At 39.2% G+C, this 25,688-nt stretch overlaps 1 protein-coding gene across 3 annotated transcripts in view; it reads left to right on the top strand.

The window, feature by feature from the left end:
* IDE (insulin degrading enzyme) overlaps window positions 1–25,688 on the top strand; it is a 72,432-nt gene that overhangs the window by 6,000 nt on the left and 40,744 nt on the right. For all 3 annotated transcript variants that reach the window (XR_010025736.1, XM_063132864.1, XM_063132863.1), the window contains exons 2-6: window positions 8,459–8,640; window positions 9,733–9,940; window positions 14,503–14,672; window positions 23,423–23,545; window positions 25,373–25,485. Coding sequence is in view for 2 of the 3 variants with exons in the window: in XM_063132864.1 (XP_062988934.1) it covers window positions 8,459–8,640; window positions 9,733–9,940; window positions 14,503–14,672; window positions 23,423–23,545; window positions 25,373–25,485 (796 nt within the window). In the remaining variant the exon portion in view is untranslated. The remainder of the gene's footprint in view (window positions 1–8,458; window positions 8,641–9,732; window positions 9,941–14,502; window positions 14,673–23,422; window positions 23,546–25,372; window positions 25,486–25,688) is intronic.

Here is a 25,688-nt window from a genome sequence, read left to right as displayed (position 1 = left end):
TATATAGACAAGTGCATGGTCTGTTTGGATTGCATATGTATGTCCCTCCCATAGTGCCATTATATAATTTGTAATTAGACTGAAATGTGTTCTGTGTTGAGTCACTGCCTATATTGTTGATTTCATATAAGATTTTGGTCTTGATGGAAAATTTGTATAAACAAGAAGAATACAGGAATATATTTATAAGATACCTGCTATCTGGAGTTGATAACATCTAGCAAACAGGGAACAAATGTAGTAATTGGGAAAGAATACCAACACCTTTCCCCTAGTTAAACCAACTGAAAAAAGAGTGGAAAGTCTAACTAGTTCAATCTATTTTTTGTGTGGTCTGTTGGTTGGCTTGACTCTTAATACCGTATTTCTTCGATTCTAAGACGCATTTCCCCCCCCCCATATAAACATCTCTAAAAACGGGGTGCATCTTAGAATCGCGGGTGCGTTTATTATTTCTTAGACTCAGAGCTTTTTTTTTGTTGGTGGTACTGAAATTACTGTGCGTCTTACAATCGATGGCGTCTTACAATCGAAGAAATACAGCAAGTTAATATGTCTTTAGGATGGGAACAGAGACCAACTTATTGCCTGCTCCCTATTGAAGTAAGTGGCTGGAGCCCTGCCAATGTCCAGCTGATCATGCAGTTAATGCTGTCACAGGGCATTTCTAAGTGGTGTCCCCATCCTTAGTGGCCATTTGTTTCCATTCTCTATCAGTGAAATGTTAAATTAGGTGGTCCCTTGTGAGAATGAAAGAGACAGTGAGAGAATAATCAGGGTTGGCAGATCTAAAAAAAATTAAACTCAAAGTACAAGAGGTTGTTTCCAGATTTAAACTGGATCAACTGTACTGATAGAAGTGGACATCACTGCCCTTTCCCTCCTACAGTAGCCTCTCTAGCCCCCTGGAAATGGTGTGGACAGTGATGGGGGAGGGAGAAATCTCCAAAAATCAGGTGGAGGGATCTTCTGCAAACAGATCCCTTCCCTTCTGAGAAGGTAGATCCTGGATTGAACCCAGGGGAAATTATTAGGAAAGAAGAAACATGATAAATGTGCACAAAAGCTGGTTCCATGATTTTCTGTTCTGGGGAGTAGGAAGGGAACAATCCTAAAAATGGGAGGAAAGGAGCACAAGTATTACAATGACAAAAAAGAAAAGCTGTTAGTGTAGCTAGATCAGAGCAAAGGGGAGGGAGTTCCTGTTTGCATGATCGGGTATCTTTGGATAGCAACCCATAAACTTGCTGTAGCTTCTGCTTTGTTACACATATGGGGGAAATCCAAGGTTGAAGTGATTTGAAAACAGTCAACAAGCTCTGGCAAGATCAGGAGCTTCTGATGCCTCCATTTTATTAGGATCAGGTGAACTATTATGGTATAATTATACCTGTTGGTATAATTCAATTCTACATAGAAACACAGTGATCTTGACTTAATGACATAAACCGGTAAGGGATGTAGCTGAAACTTTTTCAAGTTCCTGTTGATAAGAAATAGCAATTGTTGCATCTTAATGATGTAAATAACACCCTGTGTGTTGCAGTAAATTAATCTTTCAGTCCAGCTTTAGCAAACATCTGTGCACTGTTTTACATTTCTCCATGAAGTGGTTGTCTGAAAACTTTGACCTTTGCCTATGCATTGCTGGATTATGGATGGTAGAAAAGAATGTATTTTCCAAATTATGGTTATTTTCCTTGTGTCTCTACACAGTCTCCTATCTACACCCCAGTGCAACATCTATGCTTCCTCCAACCATGCCAAGTCTTGCTTTTGCCATCTGATAGTCTTTGATATAATTAGCATTTCTCCTGTTTAATCTTTCAGACGTGTTTCATGAGAATCACTTCATGTGTTGTGGACACCTGTAATGATACATTTAGAAAGCCAGTGAGAGAGAACTCCGTATAGCACTTTTGATGCTTTTCTTTCAATCCCTGCCATTAAGTGTATATTTTTATTATGATTTATTATATTGTATGGGTGCTCTTACTTCTAATAACTATACATATAATTTCTAATTACTGGAATGCTTATGATAGGAGTGTTCTTGCATATCAATTTAGAAGGCTTTAGGAATACCTTGGCAGCATGTATTCCGTTGAGGGAAATAGTCATGTTTATAACTCACTCTCACGTGATTGTTATTTAGATCTAAGTGAGTTGCAGTCGCCACTTAGGTCTTAGAAATATTGAAACTTCAACTCCCAGAGTGTGCCTCATTATAAACATTTTCTCTGTAGCATTGCTAGATAATTCATAATTGGCTAACAGTACTATTTATTGAGAAGCCTCAGGAAGTATGAAGATACTTCTTTTGCTGCTCAGAAGAGTATTTCTTGTTTATGGGCTCTGGGTCCACCCAAACAAGTTTAGGGACTAGTTGACGGAAGCCAGTTTTCTGAGAAGTGCTATTAGTATCTGGCATGTATGCAACTCTCTTCTCTGTTAAAAGATGCAGGAGGCAGAGAGATAGAAATGGAAAGAAGGTCATTACAGTTCTAAGTTTTAATTTGCCTAGGAAGGTCCAGTGGGAATTAATTGATCTTATTAACTGGATCCTCCCAGGTGAGAGTTTACTTTAGATATAAGACTACTCAGACTGTCACATGCTAGTTACAATATTTGTTCCCAGAATACAGGCCTATCTTCCAAGGCCTGTGAGCAGGAACTGTTTTTGTCCAGGATGGGCAACGACACATTTGAGTGGCTTAATTAGGAACTGTAGGTGACAATTGGCATTCAGTTCTTTTCTCTTCTGGGTCTGCCCTGTTGCAGGTTATTTTGGGGTAGCAATCTGGTTCTCTTGATCTTTCTTTTATTTCATTAGGGGTGGGTATTGTAATATGAGAAATGCCTGAGTGAAATCCTTAAGTTATCAGTCTTTCAGAGTCTGAACAGTTGTGGTTGTATCATAGGGCTTGGCTATAAACAATGGATTTTGTGTCTTTCTAATACTAAAGCTTTCAAGCAGTTTTAATTCTTAAAGTAAGTAATTTCTGCTTCCTAGGTGATATTGGCCTGTTTCACCCAGTTTTTTTAAATCCTGGATTACTATGTGTGAGCCAGCGTGCTGGTACGTGCAGTTTGATCGCTTCTGCTTGGCTCCTTCTGTTAGTGGGAGTAGCTAAACAAGAGGTTGAACAAGCCAAAGAACAAAAACCTGGGTTACAACTGTGGCTTACTGGGGGAGAGACAAGCCAAAGTCCTGGGTTTGGAATAACGCTAACCAAGCCAGAGATGGAGCATCTCTGGCTTGTTTAGCCACTCCTGCTGGTCAGAAGGAGTCAAACAGGAGAGATTGAGTTCTGTACATTAGCATGCTGACTTGTTTACAATAATCCACGGTTTAAAACACCCCTGGGTTACCGTTGTGTACAAACTAGGCCATTAATTACTAGATAAAAGTCAGTGACTTCCAGGCACTGAATTTAATGTAAATCCCCAAATTTCAAATTACAGAAATTTTTAAATGACAGAAGACATGAATTACTTTGAAGCCTCAGATGAGGTTTGAATCTGTAACTCTGGGGGATGCTTAATGTTTTCTAAGTACAATTAAACTTGGTGTTGAATCACTACGAATAATATAAAAAGTGTGACATTAAATACAATACAGTTTTATAGTTTTAACAGGTCTGCATGTTAATGACTCAGACTACTCACAGTACTGAAAAAGAAACTGGTTGTTATTGGCTGTTATGTCTTGAATGTCACTATTACTTTAGGAAATATGTCACAATCTCAACCTTCCTCTTCACTCTCTGTTAACAGTCTTTTTCAAGATCAACAGGGAATGTGCAGAAGGAGGATTAGACTCAAAGCTATGTTAAATGGACTCAGGTTTAATTTCATACTTGTGTCAGACAGTAGTGTGCTTCATGAAATCCTTCAAAGCTCTGAACTTTGTCTTCGTTATAGATGCGGTGAGAAATTACACCATCCTGGTTTTTTACTGGAAACGTTGGCTTCTGTGGGTATCACATCTGATTCTGTCTAGTGCAGAAATTTCTGACGCTGTAGCAATTTGTCCCCTTCTGTTCTACACTGTACAATAATAATAATAATAATAATAATAATAATAATAATAATAATATATTTATTTATTTGTTACCCGCCTCTCCCTCTGGGAGAGTTTGCCACATGCTGCTTATTACAGATGTTACTACTTTATTTTAATTTAGGAATGGGGTTTAATTGTAAATTGAAGGGTAAGTGGCATCAAGAGTTTCAGTGCTGTGGCTAAACTTCTTAATGTTGGCATTCAGAAACAATTCAGCCAAACGAATACTTGATACACTGCCTCTTAGCTCCAGTATAATTTGGACAAGGTCCACTACTTAATTCTTTAATTTTGTTTTTTTTTCTCTAGATTTTCCCAAGCAACTAAAGCAGGAGTGGGTACTTGTACTCCAAAACATTTAGAGGGTTACAAACATCAAGGGCCTGGTCCCTCTCCCCACCCCCACCCCGGCATTTTGACATAGGATACCTAAAACAATGAGATTTCCTTATTGTAGCAAATCCCATGGCAAAAGCTTAATGATTTCACTCTTCAGAAATCATATAGCTGATGGTCAGTAGTTATAGGCACTATGTAATTCTAGAACAGTCCGAAGTTAATAACTACAACTTTGACCGAGATTGGTTTCCTTGTTGTAATCTCCATGGCTCTGAATACAGGGGAAGGGATTTGGGATTCCTGGTGTAAACCTTCCCAAGCAATTTAAGAAAGGGCTTCAGGGAAAGGGACTTGAGATTCTTGATGTAAACTTTCTTAGGCAATCCAGGGGTTCTAAACTCTGGTGTGATCCCTCTCAGGCATTCAAAAGGATGGATTTTAGACAAGACTTAAACATAACCACACAGACAGAATTTGTCTAACTGAGTCTTTTGTTGAAAACTCTGGGCTACATGGTGGAAGCCTATTAAATCAATCAAGTAAACCCACACAAACGGAGTTCGCGACTATAACTTTCGCCTTGGCAACTCTATGGTGCACTCTTGGCTGATGAGAAGGAAGACACATGAGCTACAGTAAATGAAAGTTCAAACTCTGAAAAGCATCGCGGTGCTTTTCATGGCAAGTCTTTAGCAATATAAAGTTCTAATTAGAAAGGGAATCTGTGTGCAAAGTGCCTGTAGGGGCTCAGGTGATGGTAGATCTAAACACAGAATATTTTAGGCGATGAGGTCAAGAATGTTCTTAGCAAAGATTCTTCGCCTTTGCATTGGCTTAAAAGGGGAAAGCATGACCGTAAGACATTTCCTCTGGACTAGTTGACAAACAACAGCTTTTCTCGAAACAGGGTGTTTCTTTTCGACTCTCCAGCACTGACGCTTCAACTTGAGTGACCCTTCTGCAAACCCTACCCACTTCTGTCAGGTTCGCATTCTAGCCTCCCTCCTTGCCAAAGCTGAACTAGCAGGTGCATAGGGAGTAGGGTGACTCTGAGAAAGCTGACAGAGATAGACACACAGATACTGATATTCCACAGGCTGAATAGGCCTGGACTCTTCTGGACTACTTCTGATAAAATCCTAGCTGTAACTTACAAGGCCCACTGCAGTGCTAAAACTGGCATGACAACAAGTTGCCCATCCCAGAATTAAACAGACATCCTTCTGGTTGCTGTCTGTATGAAAGGTTTGCCTTCTCTTTGGAACCTTCTGTACTTTGTCTCTTGCTTTCAGCCCGATTTCTGTGCCATCTTTAATTTAAATCATTACTCTTGCTAAGCTCAAATGTAGTTTATATTAAACAGAAAACAACAACATTTAAACTCTTACAGGGTGTAATAATTATTACAAGGGTGTAATAATTAATAAGAATTCAACAACAACAAAATCCATAGACTATTAATAAAAAATACATTTCCTGGCTATTACATTCATCTACACACCACGTAAAGTAATTATGCATTCAGTAGTCCATTCCAGGAATTTGCCATGACACCTCACATACCTTTGTAAAGTACATTTAGGAATCCTACAGACTTCCTACGTTTCTAGGGTTAGACTGTTCTAATTGGCCCTACAATCTTGTCAGCCATATCCACATGTACCTCAATCTGACTATGACAAATGCCTTATTTCAGTATCTCCAATTATCTTACACCAGCACACCCTGTCCGGTGCAGGTATGACCTTTTAAGTGTGTTAGACCCAGAATAACCTGGAACAAATCCAGGAGTGCTAAGATATGTCTGCCATGGTGAACCCAGCATGAATGTTAAAATTATCCAGTACTACAAATCTCCAACGCCAGGTCTGAGATACCTACATGAGCTCAGCCAGAAAACCTATTGGCCAGCGGATACAGTAGTGAGATGAGTTTCAATGTATGGCCAATATGAGATTTGATAGGAGAACGTAAAAATGTTTACACAAGTTAGTTTAATGCTTTTTTATACATAGAATTTTAACAATTAAAAATGTGATCCAGTTCTATATTGGTGGATCTCCTCTGCCACAGGTGAATGGGAAATGACTGTGTGGAATCCAAAGATTTTTGTTTAGACCTTGGGCACTATAGTATATACAAGTCAACAGGTATTTCTCACAGTGCACTTGAACAATTGTTAACAATTTTGGGTGTGGAATTGTGGAGCCACACTGGTGCTAAATATGTAGTTTAATTTGATATGCATATGCATCTGTTTTTGGCCTAGAAATGTAACAGTCCAAACACGTACATGAAATACGACATTTTCTAGTATTTGCTTCTGCTGTTTCAGCATAATTGTTGCTTGACCTTCCATTACCTATTATTTTTGAGTAAACAGTACTGTTCCCAGAATTCTATGCTGTTATTTGTCTTGATACTTCTTTCGTTAGTCCTTTAGATGTTTATTTAATTTCATGACAGTAACAGTGACAATAGAGCAGTGTTATTTTTTAATTGAATTATTTAGAACAGTCATAATGTGATGCTGTTCTGCTCCAAATAGCTAATACACTTTGCATTTGTCTCAGTGTTTCAGCTGGGTGTTATCACTGCCAAGAAGTGGATAGGCACTGGGAACAATAATCCAGCACTTTGCAAATTAAAGTACAAGACACTTGGGTGAAAGAGGCTAGAATGGTCTATCAAAACAGAAGGAAAGTGTGTTGTAGTTTAAAAGTATTTTTAATTGGCAGGCTGAAGAAGGCATGTTGTTGCCCTCAGAAATGACACTTTAAAAAATTGTGTTGTACATGAAATAAGAATCTGTATTCAGGACATGGCTGAACAAGAGGCTCTAAGTGGGCCGATTTGCATGATCTAGCAGCCTCATGCGGACAGTGGTGTGGGTGAGCAGCCATTTTGAATATTCAGTGCCCAGATGCAGTTTGTCATATTGTGCGAACCCAGGTGGCAGGGGTTGTGTGAGGTTTAAACAACAGAGCATGGGTTATGCGAAGGTTGTTTAACCCTCGCACAGCTTCCACCACCTGGGTTTGCATGTCACGATAAGCTGTGGTCAGGTGTTGAATATGCAGATTCTGTCCAATACGCACCGCAGTTGTTTTGATTGTGTGAACCAGGTTAATGTTTCTGAATTTTGTCCAATGCAAGGCAACTTTGTGTATGTTTGCTTCTATCTTCTATTTAGATCTGTCAGGAACAGGGTGTAGCAAACAGAATTAATGAAAACTCAACTATAATATGTTTTGAGTTCCGAAGGAGGGTGTAGTCAAGCAAGGGTGTAGCCCTGTGTGAATGACTTTATACGTGCTTGAATTAATTCACACAAGCACAGACGTAAGCTGTTTTCTGGCTTTTTTCTGGAACATGATGTTGACATTATGAACCTTTGAACCTACTTGCTCAACTCACTGTGGCTCTTCTGTATATTCTTTATTCTGAAGTGTAAAGCAGTTTATTATGGATTCAAAGAGCCATAGTAGTCCATTCTTGCCATGCCAAAACAGTGCTATAAACTCGGCTTTACTGTGTCTTTTACTTAGAGAATTAAACATATATTGATTTTATTGTATTGCATTTTTCTTTGTCTTAAGAGTATAGCCTTTGAAAAACATTTTCATTATCCTGCCAATATTATTAATAAAGGTGGAGTTAGCAGAACTGGAATTAGCGATCAATTATAGTGTTATAGCTAAAAGAAGTTATGTAAAGATGTTTAAATATTATAAAAATGGTTATTAATAAACTGAATCCATGGTGACCTTTATTGGCCTGATCACTATTGGAAGCATTATATCTAGAGCTATTCTACATGTGAAAGAAATATATCTTTTAACTTTACTGACTGAAAGGCAATATAGCTTTAAGCTTGCTGAAGTCTATTGATTTCAGCGGACATCAGCACACCATACTGTGTTGAGTTATGGATGGTGTGTTTTAGATCTGGACTATAGAAAGTTTTATAGTTGTTAGCAATGTACAAATCCCCCGATTTTTCTCTTAAACTATTTGATTGGATGTGAGTTTAACATTTACTCTTTTCTTTAGGCTTCAGCACGAAATGCAGAAAATGAATGATCCTGCTATAAAAAGAGTAGCAAATAGTATTATCAAATCACCTGAGGATAAACGAGAGTATCGTGGGCTAGAACTGGGAAATGGTATCAAGGCAATGCTTATCAGTGACCCAACCACAGACAAGTCTTCAGCTGCACTTGACGTACATATAGGTATTAAATCAACCATTTTGTATCTGTTTAACTTGGTTTTGCATTGTAAATTAACTCAAAAGCAATAACTTCCAAAAGGTTACACAATTTTCTACTTCTAAACTTAAAAGGTAGCCCTAAGTTTGTTTACTTGAAAGCTTCACTAATGTCAGTTCTGCAAATGGGTCATGATATTTAGTTTAGAATTGAACTAACCAGATGTATATGTATTACTGGGGACAGGCCTGAAGATGGGGACATTAAAACCAATGGGCTAGAATGTGCATAACTGAATGCGGGACTGCAACATCACAATTATATCCATCTCTCATTTATATGTGTGTAGATGAATATTGCTTGAAAGTATTACAACAAACTGATTTCTCTAGATGTATGTTTATAGAGCAATATTATGCATGTCTACTCAGAGGAAAGCCCCATTGAACATACTTACTCCCAGGAAAGTGTGTGTAGGATTGCAGCTTTAGTCGGGTTAGCCTCAGTACTTAAATTTGCCATAAAGGTGGCTATATGAAGTGTTTGTTCCTAAGCAGCCTTCAACCTTTTAAGGATGAATGGTGCTTAAATTATTTTATTTGTTTCCTGCTCTTCTAGGTTTATGCTCCCTATATATTCACTGGAGAATATATGAAAGAAATTAGTGTAATATTAGTAAAGGGGGAAATATTAAATTACTAAAAATTAGAATGTCAAATGAAAAATTAGGGGTAGCTAACTTCTATAAAATATTTGTAGTTCTCAAATAGGCCTAAGATTATGTATTTGTATGATGTAGCATATGTAGAATTGGAAGTCTATTCTTATTATTCCTGCCTAGATCTTCCCTGAATCTTTGTTCAAAGTTATTAATCATGTGAATCTTAACTATGATGATTTTGGCTCTGAGGTAGAACAACAAATAACAGATTTTGCATATACCAGCTTGAGTTGATTGCTTTGCATCTCTACCTTTTAAACTAAATTTGGGTATTCACTCTTGCATTCATTGCATTTAAACTAGTTGTATCCACTGTGCAGAAATAGAATCCTATTAATAACAAATTTATACCTGTATATTGTAGAGTGACTTGTTCCATTTTTTCTCTCTTTAAGGGTCATTATCTGATCCCCCTAATATCGCTGGGTTAAGCCATTTTTGTGAACATATGCTGTTCTTAGGAACTGAAAAATACCCAAAAGAAAATGAGTACAGCCAATTTCTCAGTGAGCATGCAGGCAGTTCAAATGCTTTTACCAGTGGAGAGCATACCAACTATTATTTTGATGTGTCACATGAACACCTGGAAGGTGCCCTGGACAGGTAAACTTATCTGTTAATTATTCGATATATCTGTTGATTTCACCAAGTACAGTTAACATGGGAGCCCTACCTAGTAGTAACATTCCTACATCGGCCTGGTTCAGACAACACACTAATCTTAATGCATTCCCTTAACCATTTTGTGGTTAAACAACATGGTTTAGCGTGTTGTTTGAACCAAGCCAAAGTGGGCCAGTTTGTATGATCGCAGGGGAGTTACTTATTTATTACATTTTTATACTGCCTGATAGCCGAGGCTCTCTGGTCAGTGCACAGTTAAAACAAGAAAAATGCAATAAGTATACAATAAATTAAATGTTAAAAGGTAAACGTGCAATATAAAATCAGATAAATTACAGTCCAGGAAAAGCCTGTGTGTAGAGGTACATTTTTAGGAGGCATTTAAAAGCTGTAACACTTTCCGCCTCCCAAACTACACGAAGGAGGTTTTTCCAGAGCATGGGTGCTGCTACAGAGCAGCCCAGCTGCGGAGGTTCTTCGTGGCGACCTTTCATTCGTTTCGGAATGGCCAGCAGGACCTCCTCTGAAGATCATAACTGTCGTCTGGGTATATATAAGGGGAGGCAATCTGCTAGGTATGCCGGTCCCACGTTGTTTAGGGCTTTATAGGATAACAACATAACCTTGTATATGGCTCGATCGCTAACTGGCAGCCAGTGCAGTTCTTTTAACACAGGTTTTATATGAGCAGATCTAGGTGTCCCCATGAACACCCTAGCTGCTGTGTTCTGCACTAGCTGCAGCTTCCAAACCACACACATCAGTAGCCCCACATAGAGGGCATTACAGTAGTCTAGTCATGAGGTTACCAGTGCATGAATGACCATGGCTAGGCTATCCCTATCCAGGAACGAGCGTAGTTGGCATACCAACCAAAGTTGATAATGGGTGCTCTGGGCCAATGAGGTCACCTGGGCCTCCTGTGACAAAGATGGATTCAGGATCTCCCCCAAACTACAGACCTGGTCCTTCAGAGGGTGTGCAACAGGCAATTCCTGGACTTGGGAACCACCAACCCACAAAGTCTCTGTTTTATTGGGATTCAGTTTCAATTTATTGACCCTCATCCAAGCCATAACTGCATCCAGACACCGGTTCAGAATGTGCACGGCGTCTCCCAATTCAGATGTCACAGAGAAATAGAGTTGGGTGTCATCCCAACAGCTTCATATAGATATTAAATAACATTGGGGTTAGGATGGTGACCTATGGTACTCCACAGTTCAGCTGTCATGAAGCTGAAGTGCAGTCACCCAATGCTGTTCTCTGGAATCTACCCCGCAAGTAGGAGTCGAATCACTGTAAAACAGTGGCTACAATGCATGAAGGAGGATACCATGGTAAATGGTATTGAAAGCTGCTGAGATATCGAGAAGAAGTAACAGGGTCACACTCCACCTGTCTCTCTCTTGAAGAAAGTCATCCATCAGGGCGACCAAGGCCATTCCCTCGCAAAATGGCCTAAATCCAGACTGGGAAGGATCCAGATAATCAGTTTCTTCCAAGAGCAATTGCAGTGGAGGGCTCTCACGCACCTTACTCAAAAACGGGGTGTTTGCAACTGGATGATAGTTAGCATAGTTCTCTGGATCAAGGTTGGTTTTTTTCAAGAGTGGTCACACCACTGCCTCCTTCAAGGTGGTAGGGACCACTCCATCACACAATTATGAGTTTACTACCCCCCTGATCCAGTCGTTTAGCCCCCCGCAGCTAGCTCGAATAAGCCATGACAGGCAAGGGTCCAGACAGCATGTGGTGGGTCGAACAGATGCAAGTGTCTTGTCCACATCCTCAGGCTCCAAAAACTGGAATTGATCCCACAAAACAGAATAAGATGATGCACTGGACAAGATAGGACGAAACCAACATGAGCTGTTGAAAGGTTGTGTGATGATTTGTTACCCACTCCAACAAGCCACCCTTGCTGGGTTCGAAAAACATGAAAAGTTGTGCCACTGAGAATAATTATGCAAATCTGGCTGGCATGTATATGTGGTTGTGTAAACCAGGCAGGTGTGGGTGAACATTTTGAATATTCTGCCGTGACTGTGGCATGTTGTATTGTGTGAATACGGCAAGGGTGGGTTGTTGGCTTGGTTAACAAACCACCCAGAACCCATGGGCTGTTTTGGATTGTGGGTGGCTTGTTAACCACACCAACAACCCAATCTTGTGGTCTTCTCACGTAATAAGAAGCATTGGCATGTCACCCACTACACCCCAAATCTAAATGGTGACTGGCAGCCCAACAAGATGCCCATGGGGAAATTCAACCATGGTGGCTTCTTGTTGCATGCAAACCGGGCCACAGTGTTCATTACTTTTTCTTTTTCATAATAATGAAATGAACACAATAGTAAACATTAAATGACTAAAATAAGACTCTTAACATGTTGGGTATAATATCAGTAAAGTTGAAAGACTTTGTGGAATGACTTCTTCCAGTACTATATTGTATTTTAAATTTGTATTTCTGCACCGCTGCTGATTTTATCCTGGTTGTGCTTTTATATTGTATTTTATATCATGTTTTTATACTGTTTGTTTTATACTTTGAATGGTTTTAATTTTTGTGAACCACCCAGGGAGCTTCGGCTATTGGGCGGTATAAAATGCAATAAATAAATAGATTTAAATTGAGAAGAGACTCATCAGGAGTATAATGTATGTTTATAAAGTTTTCATATGCTTTGTTTAACATTTCACAATTATCTTACATATTCATGAAAATGTTACATAGGTACTGAAGTTATATTCTGGCTCCACAAACATATTGTGTTTTCACTCCCAGCATAAGTTGCATATTTATCAACTGTCTCTCAAAAGGGTAATTTCAGTATGTTATTTTTTATTTGGTGAAAATGAGACATATTCAGGCTAAGACTGCATATTTACTATGAAGCAGGTGTTGATGAATTCACTTGCTTTTACTACTATTAACCATATTTAGTGTGTTCCTAGCAATCCCTTGATGCTTTGGTTAATTGCTTAGATCTCTATTTATAAGGCTGATTTAAGACTAGATAAAACCCTAGATAATTTTAGAGTTAATGGAGTGAATTTATGGGAGGCTCAGGAAAAAGACCTTTTGAGATCAAGGCTCTGAACAGGGTTCTCAAGAATCAGGATCACTCTTGACCTACAACTGGCTCCTAGTCACTTTCCTTGGTAGATTTGCTACTACCACCACTTTGTCAGGATCTATCTGAAGGTAGGAAGCCTCTTGCCTTCATGGTCTGTCTCCAATTTCTGCCCACTTGCTTTTGTCATCGTATGAGCAAGCAGTTTGCCACATGAGGGAGGATTTCCTTAGGCATATTAACTTGCATGGTGAAGCAACCAAATCCAAATTAAGTAAGATTTATTTAGCATCAGAAAAAGGGTTTAAAACTGGAAGGTGGAGGGGAGATAATTAACAGAGATCATACCACCAACATCACAAACACCTCTTTAAAAGTTTCCAACTAACCTAAGCATTTAATCTTCTAAATTCAGTGATCCATACTTGCTTCCTAGCTGTAAGGGATGGCCTTGAATGTTCAAGAAAGCTGGTATTTTCCATGGGGAAACAGACTTGGAGAGTGGGTGAATGTGACCCACCAGTCAGGAATAAGGAACTGGAAGGGGATGTTCCTATAAGTGAGTCGGCAAGGGGCTTTCTTTTGGAGGCAGTTTGGATACTTGGAAGTTTGATGTGTTTTGGATATATGTCGATGATGCATCAGAGATGAACCACCTCCCTATGATCAAGAAAGGGAAAAGTACAGATGAGGCTTAGGATGGTGTCCATATCTCTCTCTGATAGACATATCAATTAAAAAGGTTTTCCTGGCACAAGGGGAATATTTTCTATGTGCCAAAGTGTCAGGTGAGCAATGGAGAAGATGAGAGGGAAGTTAAAATGAAATTGCTGAACAGGGGTGGGGGAGGCATTAAAAGAGACAGGACTTTCCTCTGCAAGGCCTTTTTGGATCACGACCAAATCCAAGGAGAGGTTTACTATCAGATTATTAAAGGATTAACATTAGATTTTCTGATTCTGGGAGGGACCCAAGTTTATAACTGTAGGATGAGTCCCAATAGCTGTTATTTCATAGGTCATGAGACACAGAAGGCCCCTGTCAAGAGACTTGCAGTGGCTAATTCACAACAGATTTCAGCAAAAAGAAGCAGATCTGAAGCAGTAAACAAAGATCTAATAGTAATTTGCCTAGCCCAAAATTGCATGAGGCAGCGGGGTGATAGTCTGTGCCGAGTACAACCAACTGTAGTGCAACAGCTGCTCAGGGATGAGGTTGTACTTTCCAACAGTGAGGATTCAGGTGAACAAATTTAATACAAACATGGGCATCTTTTCCAGAGCATTGAAGATCAAAGGCTAAGACCTGGTAGGCAAAGCCCATCCTGAACTGGTGACAAAGTGAGAAGTGTTCCTCCACGCTGTTAACATTTAAAATGAATTTAATATTTTAAGCTTTAAAAATGTGTAATTATGTGTTAGTAATTGATTTGGGCAATACCAAACCTCCCTCTCACTGTAGGTTTTCCCAGTTTTTCTTGTGTCCTCTGTTTGATGAAAGCTGCAAAGACAGAGAAGTGAATGCTGTTGATTCTGAGCATGAAAAGAATTTAATGAATGATGCTTGGAGACTATTTCAGCTTGAAAAGGCTACTGGAAATCCCAATCATCCCTTCAGCAAATTTGGAACAGGTGTGTAAGAATGTAATTTTCTATCAAACGAGGCATGTTCTGTCACAGTGTAACGCTTAGTCTCATTGTTCTATATCAAAAAAAGAACTTGCTAAAACAAAAGCGCCACATGTATAAGGTATGCAATTTATTTGATGATGCAACTTTTACAGTTATGATCATTACAGTTTTTTATTAATTTTTAAAAGCAACTGAGCATGCGATACATACGTGTAAAGAATTGTGTGAGAGCCATACAGTGTGTCTTAAGTAGAGACATTCATTTAATAATGATTTTATTAGGACAAATTAAACTATTTAACTAAATCAAGGTACCTCATTAATAGGCATGATTAAAGGGAATGATCAGGACCAAATTTATTCTCCTAAATAGAGTGGAGCAAGAGTGTAGATAGCTAGTGATAACTAGAAGCAAGTTTTTGACAGTGTGTCTGATAACTAGCAATGGTTTGAATCCTCTTCCAATTTCCAGTACAATCCTATAAATGTGTACTAGAAATAAGCCCAATTGAGTTCAATGGGATTTACTCCCAAATAAATGTGTGTGAAGATTGCAGACTTAAGCTTCTTCTTTTTTTAAAGGTTGGGTTATTTCATCCAATAGAAGTTGCCTTCCACTTCTCTATCTGATTTGTTGTTTTGTTAAGCTGATGAGTATGAAAAGCATGTAGCAATACTGAGGGAGAGCCTGACAATTTAAAGCAGATATTAAAGAGAACTAAGACAACAACCTTATGTCCAGCTGATTTTTATTTTATTTTACAATTTTTCTATGCCATGAAAGCAAATACTTTCAAAGCATTGCATAATGCAATATAACAAATGAAAAGCAAGCTCAATAAACTTTTTTTTTTAAAAAAACATACCAAACGATTATTAACAGCAGATAGTCCTTATGAAGGTTAATTCTGAAAAGCAAGCTAAAGGTGGCAACATTTTGTTGGCTATCTGTGGAATGTCAGAAGAGAGTGAATCTATAGCAGCAACTGAGAAGATCATACCTCTTGTAGAGACCAACCCTCGTAATCTTCAGGGAAGTTCATAAGGGAGCAAACACTCCCGCGAGGAACCCAGTGCCCAGACTGTTTGGGCTTTATAGACCCTTAATTTCAGATAAAAATACTCTAAAAATCAATGTAATTTCAACACTGATGTTTAAATGACTGTGTCTGACTGGTATTGGGTGCAAGTTGACAGTGACATACTATAGCAGTTTCAAGACTTTCTTAAGTGGCAACCTAACACAGAACACATTGCAATTATCTAATGTAGAAGAGTTCACTAAGACGTGAATGACAGAAGTCTTGTCTTCCAGTGGACAATGCAACTGGTGTAATAGCCAAAGCAAGTATAGGTCACTATGATCAACTATGTATACAGAAGCAAAGCTGGATCCAGAAGCATCTACAAGTTGTGAACCTTATCTTTCAGAAAGAGTGTAATCCCATCTAAAGTAGTTTCCACCACCACCACCCATCCAGTCTATTAAGTCCCCCGCTAGCACCAATTCCATTTTTCTATATGGAACTTATGTACATAGAGAAATTCCACATGATAACTTCCATGGGAGGAACGGTAGTCTCCTGGCACTACCTTCTAAAGCCAGGAAGCAAAGTGCTAACTCCAGTCCTGGAGAGTTGATCCAAGATGATGATGATGATGATGATGATGATGATGATGATTTATATATGCTTGATAGTACCAAAAGCCACTGAAAGGTCCAGGAGAAACAATGGGATCCTACTTCCCCATCTTCCTTGCAGCATAGGTCATCCACGTGGCCACTTGAAGTGTGCTTTGAATCCAACTTAAACCTATTGTCATTATGTAAGTTAGACAGACCCTTATTGAAAAGGTGTTGTGGAGTCCAGTAAACCCGAAACAAGATTTTTTTGCTGAATAACCCATAGCCTAAGATCCATAGAAGCTTCAGATACAGACTCTTAAGGCAATGACATACTGTTGGAGATGTAATACACCTAATGCTTCTTTAATTCATGTGTTTTGGCAATGCCCAGTAGTTGCCCCTTTTTGGGAGGAGGTTATAATAAGGATAATATGGAATGATGTGCCTGTCTTCCTAAACTACCTACTAGCTTCTTGGAAGTTAACACATGGTCAGCGCAAATAGATTTTCAGAGCCCTTATGACAGCTAAAAGACATTATCACGCTGGAAGGACAGATGCTCACCTCCCACAATGCAATGGATTGAGGACATAATGATATGAACATTTGAACAGGTGTTATATAGGTGCGACTTGCGAATGGATAAATACATGGCTATATGGGCTGCTTTTCTTGAAACCTATGCATAACTCTCTCCCCCCACTTTTTTTTAAATCAACCGTATATCTGATGGAAAAAATGATGATATTCCTATATACGTAGAGGGTTTTTTCTTTTTCATGTTTTTTTGGTTCTCTTTTGTTAATTTTGTTGTTTATTCGTTCAGTCGTTTCCGACTCTTCATGACTTCATGGACCAGCCCACGCCAGAGCTTTCTGTCGGCTGTCGCCACCCCCAGCTTCCCCAAGGTCAAGTCTGTCACCTCCAGAATATCATCCATCCATCTTGCCCTTGGTCGGCCCCTCTTCCTTTTGCCTTCCACTTTCCCTAGCATCAGCCTCTTCTCCAGGGTATCCTGTCTTCACAATTAATAGTCACAATTAAAAAAAGAGAAAAAATTACTAGCTGTCTGGGAACAAGCTTAACAATAATCACTACAATCCAGAAAGTCCACTAGAAGTTGTGTGCTTCCACTTAAGGTGCTTTCTCTCCACCTGTTTTCACAGCAGCAGTGCACCCCCTGCTGAACTAATTATGTTTTAAATGATGGCAACCAAGTTACTGGAGTAAGAATGCAGGCAAAAACTATTCAAGTGTGTTTTTAAACCACTAACGAGAGCATTAAGGATTTACTAGAGAATAGTTGCTCCCTGTCATGTGTATTATTTGGAAAGCTATTTTTATTTTCAAATGTAAGTTTTGTTTTCAAAAATAAAAACCAAAACTTGCATTGTAAAAGGCATCAGATATCTGTATTTTATATAGTAGGGCATTAAAAGTGGTAATTCACAATAAAAGTGTTGGTAGAATTGGAGAGTTGTGCATCCATCAACAATTGAATAAGACTGTTGCTCATTTATCCTTAATTACTTTTCTTATCCATGCTTGTCTGCTTATTGCTACTGTTTGTAAATTAAGTTGATCATTCTACACATTCCCATTCTCATTCTTTTTGGTACATTGTCTCCACCTCACTTATTTTATGGTTTCTTGCCTCAAGCTTACCTTTATTACTACATTCAGCATGTTGGAAATAGCCATTCTAGCTTTGATTCTTCTTTTTCACTGCCAGAAAATAGCAAAGGATTGTCAACTATAATTGTGACAAGACTCAGACTCCAATTAGATCTGTTTCAAACATTTGAAAAATAAAATACCATAGAAATTGTCCTCACTGCATTAATATAATAGGTTTAAAACTTCAGAGCTCAACAGTAGATGTTATTTGAAACTATGGCCTTAGACAAAATGTTCCCAGTCGAACAAACTGTAGTTCGCTGCAGCGGGAATGTATAATGAGTTTGAACTCTCCTTCCTCTTCTTACATACTTGGCTTTAGAGAATATTTCTTGGTTTATCAAACTAGAGTTTTCCCATGGTGCCAGAACTGGGAAACTGTAGTTTAAGTGCTCCCAGCAAAATAGGGTCAGAAACTATAGCTTGATCCTGGTTTCTCAGTTCAAACACCATGAGGGAACTGTGGCCTAAAAACCAGGAAGTCTTATCTGAAGCTGGGGGAGGGGGAAGGAAGCGCTCACACTAATTGCTAATTTCCACTTCAACAAACCACAGTTCTGTTGAACCAGGAATGCTGTGGCTGAACCTGGCCAATGATTTGTCCTTGTTTTCTTCTCCCTTAGTCTCACAGATTCGAATCAATTGACAGTTATTGTAGAGACGACTGTAGTAATCTATCCTACCCTTCCCACTCCAATACCTGCAAAATCCATTCTCAAGTCTACTTTCTAGACCGTATCTCTCCTGAACATGCCCATGACTATGAAGATGTAATCTATGGGAGGTGGGGGCGGTCACTTCATTAGTTGATGGGCATAATCCGATTTATATAATTGACGTATCTGTATTTCTGTTCTACGTAACCTCATATTATGAAGACCAGAATAGGGTCTCTGGCTTCTTGCTAGTTCTCTCTCCTCATTCTTCTCTCAATTCTTTTCTCCTCATATCTGTTCCTTATGGCTCGTTCCAATTTTGTTTCTCCTAACTTAGTTCCTATTTGGTGTCTCCCCTCTTCTCAGCTGCCTTTTTCGTGTTCCTTATGGAACTGTCGATCTGTTGCTTCTAAGGCCCCTGTCATTCAGGACTTGTTTATCTCTAGGTCTCTTCACCTCCTTGCTCTTACTGAAACCTGGCTTCCTGCTCATGATACCGCCATCTCTGCTGCCCTCTCTCTTGGAGGACTCTCTTTCTCTCACACTAGTCGCCCAGAGGGTCGTGGTGGTGGTGTGGGTCTTCTATTATCTAGTTTGTGCCAGTTCCAGCCTCTTTCCATTCCACCATCACATTGTTTTTCCTCCTTTCAGGTACATGTGGTGAGGCTTTTCGCTCCATTGCGACTGCGGATTGCAGTTCTGTACCGCCCCCCAGGCTCGTCCTCAAAAATTTATCTCTGATTTTGATTCATGGCTGTCCTTTTTCCTCTCTGATAACTGTCCTACTCTTATCTTGGGTGATTTCAATATTCATGTGGATGACCCTCAAGATGCTGCAGCTCTACGATTTCACTCATTATCTTCCTCTTATGATCTTAAGCTTTGGTCTGATGCACCCACACATTCCCTTGGACACTGTTTGGATCTTGTTCTCACTTGGAATTGCTCTGTTTTGGACTTTTCTACTGCTGACTTTCCTTTGTCAGATCATCATCTAGTTTCTTTCATGATTACTCATAATCCTCCTCCTTCTCATCCTGTTTCTCGCTCTTGTCGTGATTTGCAATCTATCAATTATGAGGCTTTTTCTCAGTCTCTAGCCTCCTCTCTTCCTTCTGTCTTTTCTGCTGTCTCCTTGGACTCAGCTGTCTCCTTCTTTAATTCCTCCTTATCTTCAACTCTTGATAATCTTGCTCCATCTACAACTCAATAGTTTGTCCTTCTCAACCCCAACCGTGGCTCACCTCTTTCATCCGCTGCCTTCGTTCTTGTTCCCGGGCACCTGAACGCCTTTGACTGGGCGGACTTTGTCCATTACAAATTTGTTCTCTCCTCTTTCTCTTCTGCTATTTCATTGGCCAAACAGCAGTATTACTCAATGTTGATCCAGTCAAATGCTAGGCATCCTCAGCGGCTCTTTGCGTCCTTCAATTCTCTTCTGAAGCCTAATCCACCATCTCTCCCCGCCTCTCTGTCTGCTAATAACTTTGCCTCTTTTTTCAATGCTAAAATCCAAACTATTCGCTCTGATCTTGCCAGCTCTGCTCCTTTTCCAGTTCCTGTTCCTCATCTGTCAGTTCCTCCTGCAAATTTCTCTGCATTTCCTTCGGTCTCAGCTGATGAACTGTCTACAATACTGCGCTCTTCGAAGCCTTCCACTTGTTCTTGTGATCCGATTCCTTCTCTGGTCTTTATTAATCTTATCCCTGCTATCCTCCCTTCCTTGCTTCATATTATTGATTTTTCTTTGTCCTCTGGTTCATTTCCTTCTGCTTTTAAACACGCTACAGTCTCTCCTATTCTCAAGAAATCTACTCTTGATGTGCTTTCTCTGTCTAACTACCGACCTGTCTCTTTGTTGCCTTTTGTTTCAAAGATCCTGGAGCGTGTGGTCTACTCTCTTTGTCTAGATTTTCTTTCTAGTAACTCTGCTCTGGATCCTTTTCAATCTGGATTCCGTCCTTTGCACTCCACTGAAACAGCCCTTACTAAGATTACCAATGATCTTCTTATTGCCAAGTCTAAAGGCCTTTATTCTGTTCTTATTCTCCTTGATCTAACTGCAGCCTTTGACATGGTTGATCACGATCTTCTTTTGGATTCCCTTCATGACCTCGGATTTTGTGGCTCCGTCTATAACTGGTTTGCCTCCTATCTAGCGGGTCACTCTTTCAGCGTGTTGGCTAATGGCAGCTCGTCTTCTTCTTTTCCCCTTTTAGTAGGGGTTCCGCAAGGCTCGGTGCTTGGCCCGTTGTTGTTTTCTTTATACATGTTACCCTTGGGTAATCTTATTCAATCTCATGGCCTCCAATATCATCTGTATGCCGATGATACACAATTATATCTTTCATCTCCGGATCTTTCTCCTGATGTTCACGATCGTATCTCGGCATGTCTCTCAGATATCTCAGCTTGCTTGCTTCATCGTCATTTGAAACTTAATATGGCAAAGACTGAATTGCTTGTTTTTCCTCCTAAACCTTCTCCTCATCTCTCATTCTCTCTTACTGTCAATGATGTTACGCTTACTCCAGTCAAGGAAGCTCGTAGTCTTGGCTTTATATTTGATTCCTCGCTCTCCTTTATTCCTCATATTGAGACAGTAGCTAAATCCTGTTGTTTTTTCCTGTATAATATTGCCAGGATTCGATCATTTTTGTCTGTCTCTTCTGCCAAGACTCTTGTTCACGCATTGGTTATTTCTCGGTTGGACTACTGCAACCTTCTTCTCACTGGCCTTCCTTCTTCTCACATCAGTTCATTGGTTTCTGTTCACCACTCTGCTGCGAAGATCATCATCTTGGCTCGCCGCTCTGACCATGTTACTCCACTTCTGAAATCTCTTCATTGGCTCCCAATTCACTTCAGAATCCAATATAAACTTCTCCTGTTGACCTACAAAGCTTTTCACTGTCTAGCTCCTTCCTATCTCTCCTCTCTCATCTCACACTATTGCCCCGCTCGTGCTCTTCGCTCCTCTGATGCCATGTTTCTCGCCTGCCCAAGGGTCTCTACTTCCCTTGCTCGGCTTCGTCCATTTTCTTCTGCTGCCCCTTATGCCTGGAACGCTCTTCCAGAACATTTGAGAACTACAAGTTCAATCACAGCTTTTAAAGCTCAGCTAAAAACTTTTCTTTTTCCTAAAGCTTTTAAAACTTGATTTTGTTCTGACTTTTATACTGTTAGTTTTACTCTACCCTGTGCCTGTTTGGTGCATTCTCTTCTCCTTCTTATTGTTTTATTATGATTTTATTAGAATGTAAGCCTATGCGGCAGGGTCTTGCTATTTTATTGTTTTACTCTGTACAGCACCATGTACATTGATGGCGCTATATAAATAAATAAATAAATAATAATAATAATAATAATAATAATAATGAAAACAAACTTTTGTGAACCACTGTTCTATTCAGTTCCAGACTTTAATTCTCCTATCTCCAAGCTATTTGGGTTGAGTCGCAAACGGTCTTGTTGAACTCATGAAAGTGGGAAATAAACACCTTGCACCCTATAGTAGCACCATCATCTGAAAGGAACATAAATAGGAATTGTACCACATTGCTTATAGCAGTATTTCCAGTTCCTGTGTTTTGATCTGGCTGAGGAATATGTTTCGTAGCCTTCATTGTAATTACAGGGATTATTACTATTAAGAGACTGAGTGCCAGGGCCAGTGCAAGTGTTTTGGCTGCCTGAGGTGAAGGACAATATGGCACGTACCTCATTCCCTCTACAAAAGCTGACCAGACTGGCAGTTGCATCTTATTTCAACACTGGTGATGGTACAGTTTCCTGAACTGCACCTCAGGGCAACAGGATTGCTTAGGAGGTACAGGGCAGGCCACACAGCTCTGTTCACCCCTTGACCCTCAGTAACTGCCACCTGTTATAGCCACCTTTCTCTGCCTAATGGTAGATAAATAACACCTGTTACAAAGGTCTTAACACAGAACAGTTTGATTGCTGATGGAGACAGAATGAACATGACTGCGGTTTTGTAAAAAATATCCAGCAGTTTTTAAATTTATAATTCAACAAGCAATTTATTTCGTTGTACAGGTTAGTTCTTTCTTATGTGGGGGTAGAGACAAAAAAACGATTTAGATAAGAAATGTGGTCGTAAAACATAACAGACTATAATGAAGATGAGAGGTAGAGTGTTAAAAAATAAATAAAAAGTTATGTATGACTATATAGCCGGGAATAGATTTAGGGAGTGGAGGAGAGTGCCGAGTTAATATAAATAACTACACTTGCTGTAATAATAAAAAGTACAAACTCAGTAAGCTATGAGCGTTTCCTCTAATACAAACGGTTAAGTTGATTATATCACGAGTAGGTTAGTCCAGTAAAAACTTAGTGTAAAGGTCCATATATTGTATTAGACTATGAGTGTTGTTCCTTTTATTTAATTTGAAGTTGGATGAACTTGTTTACAATGTAATATGACTTTATATATATATATATATATATATATATATATATATATATATAGTATTACTTGAATGACTTATAGCTCCTGACGAAGGATCTCTGGATCTGAAACGTTGAGCATTGTACAAGTTTGTTTGAAAGTTGTTTTGAACATTTTTAAAATTTTATATTTCGGATAAAAATAAAGAAATTTCTTTTGACATTTCTTAGCACCAGAGCTAATAGCTTCTTTTTCTTATAGCCTTTTCGTGGTGCTTTTTCCCTGTTTTTCCTCAACTAATGGTAGAGCTAACCTTACTGCTCTTCCTATCATTACTATTTTGTGACACGGCTTTTTTTTTATTCTTGCATTATAGGAAACAAATTTACTTTGGAAACTAGACCAAACCAAGAAGGCATAGATGTAAGACAAGAGCTATTGAAGTTTCACTCCACTTATTATTCGTCAAACTTAATGGCTGTCTGTGTTCTTGGACGAGGTAAGAATGTCAGACATTATGGAAGCGCCTTTAAGTAGGTTTTTTGTTGACATTTTTATGGAAAGCACTAGATTTTATTCTGTAGGGAATTAAGTGAAGGCAAGCTACTTTTTCAAGTATTAAAACATGAAGTTTGAGCCACAAATAGAACAAACACCTTACACATGATAATAGTGCCTTTATATGATAACATTAAAATATTAAGGCAAGCATTCAAAGCAATGCGAGTAGTATTCTGCACATGCCTATGAGGAATGAGAAGTTGCCCTTGAACAAAAAAAAGTTGGTGTTTTTTTCTCCACATGTGCATGATGTTCTCTGGATCTCATATAATATATTTATAGCTTATGATGTCTGAACATCTGATCATTTTATTGGGGTTTATTACCTTCAATATTGCAGTATGTGTTGTTTTGTAGTTTGGTTATGATTCTTATTTAGCATAGTTTTTGTATTGAAACTTAATTTTTGGTGCATGAACAATGTATTCTTACTATATTTTTTAAAAAATCAACTTCACAAATGTAGTTTTAGTTGTTGCACATTATTTTTAAGGTGTAGTTAAGATCTTGATTAGCACAATTGTTGGGGTAAAAAATATCCCTAGCTTTGAGAAGTGGTAGCAATCCTTCATGCATTTGTGTGTGCTTATTTTCTCATTTCACTGAGATGTGTGCTAAACTGGTTTCAGGATTCTAAACAGCAAGGATCATTCTGAACATAGTGTGAATCTATGTCAGGCGTGTGGAACCTCTGGCCCATGGGCCTAATCCACTCCATTGAGGTTCCTTATCCTGCCTGTGGAGGATTCTTGGATTCCAAGCCCTGCCCCTGGAAGAATCCCCACTGTTTTCTCCAATCACAGATTGGAGATAACGGCAGGGAGTGTGGGCAAAGCATCACCAGCTGAACCAGTGGCTTGAGTGTTCCTTTAGCTACTGTCTCAGTTGCGGCAACTTTGCTAGATGCCAGCCTCCCCCAATGGGGGAAGCCGACGCACAGAAAAGCAACATCCTGTGCAATGTGCTGGCCGCATGGTGTGTTGCCCAGGAACCAAATGACATCAGGAGGTCTGGTGATGCCCCTTGACATCATTTGACCCATGGAGGGCTGGCATGGGTCATGTGCCCCCTCCCACCCCTGAACTATGCTTTATGGAGCAGGAATAGGCTACAGAATTGTATGCTTCTTCCCCTTTTGCATTTGGATTCTCTCATCTCTTTTTACCATGGTTCATTGTTAAGGTTTGACTACGACAAATCCTAGTTAAGGCACTCAGAACTCCAGTTCACCAAACCAGGAAATAGGAGTGGGGGAGGAATTCGAATGTGAGCTGGAGGGCTTACGTTTCTGTTGGCATTCACAAGGTGGTTTGAATGTTCTTTAAAGTGAGGGACATGCATTTTGGCCCAGAAGTGAAGGCTTTGGAGTGTGATGCAGAATTTGGCTCACTGAAAATGCCAGTTTTTATATAAAATAAATGCTTCTATGCAATGCATGTGCATATTGATATTGGAAAATATACCAGGTACATATGTGTGATGTGGGATTTATTTCAAATTATGTTATATAAATATTACTAACAAATAACTAAATACTCCAGAAATTGAAGCATGGCTAGATGGGGCTTTAGTAGTCCCCAGTTCCCTAGCTGATTCTAGGCGCAGAATTTGTATTTTGAAGTATATGTAAAAGTACATTTGGTTTTTAAGGTATGTGATTTTTCTTAAATTCCTGTTGAATAGAGTTTTCTTTTAAAGGAGCAATTAAGTAAAAAACTGAGAGACCCTCTTGACCAAGAGTAACTCTCCTCTTCTTTTTATACAGAATCTCTAGATGAGCTAACCAGTTTAGTAATGAAGCTATTCTCTGAAGTAGAAAACAAAAATGTTCCATTACCAGAATTTCCTGAACATCCTTTCCAAGAAGAACATCTCCGGGTATGTTTCAAACCTTGCGATAGCACCTTCATTGTGTAACCGAACAATGTAATGTGTGTGTGGTAAATTATATGGGTGGAGGTTATTATGTGCTGGCATACCCAGTTTCATTCTGAAATTTTAGTAATTGTTTTGATGGGGAAAACTCTTGAGCAATATTAACATTATGTTATGCTATCTGTGCAATGAACTGTGTCTTGGGT

Source organism: Elgaria multicarinata, chromosome 8 (genome assembly GCF_023053635.1).
Source record: "Elgaria multicarinata webbii isolate HBS135686 ecotype San Diego chromosome 8, rElgMul1.1.pri, whole genome shotgun sequence".
Taxonomy (NCBI): domain Eukaryota; kingdom Metazoa; phylum Chordata; class Lepidosauria; order Squamata; family Anguidae; genus Elgaria; species Elgaria multicarinata.
Note: the sequence above shows the minus strand (reverse complement) of the source record. Positions and strands in the feature narration are given on the sequence as shown.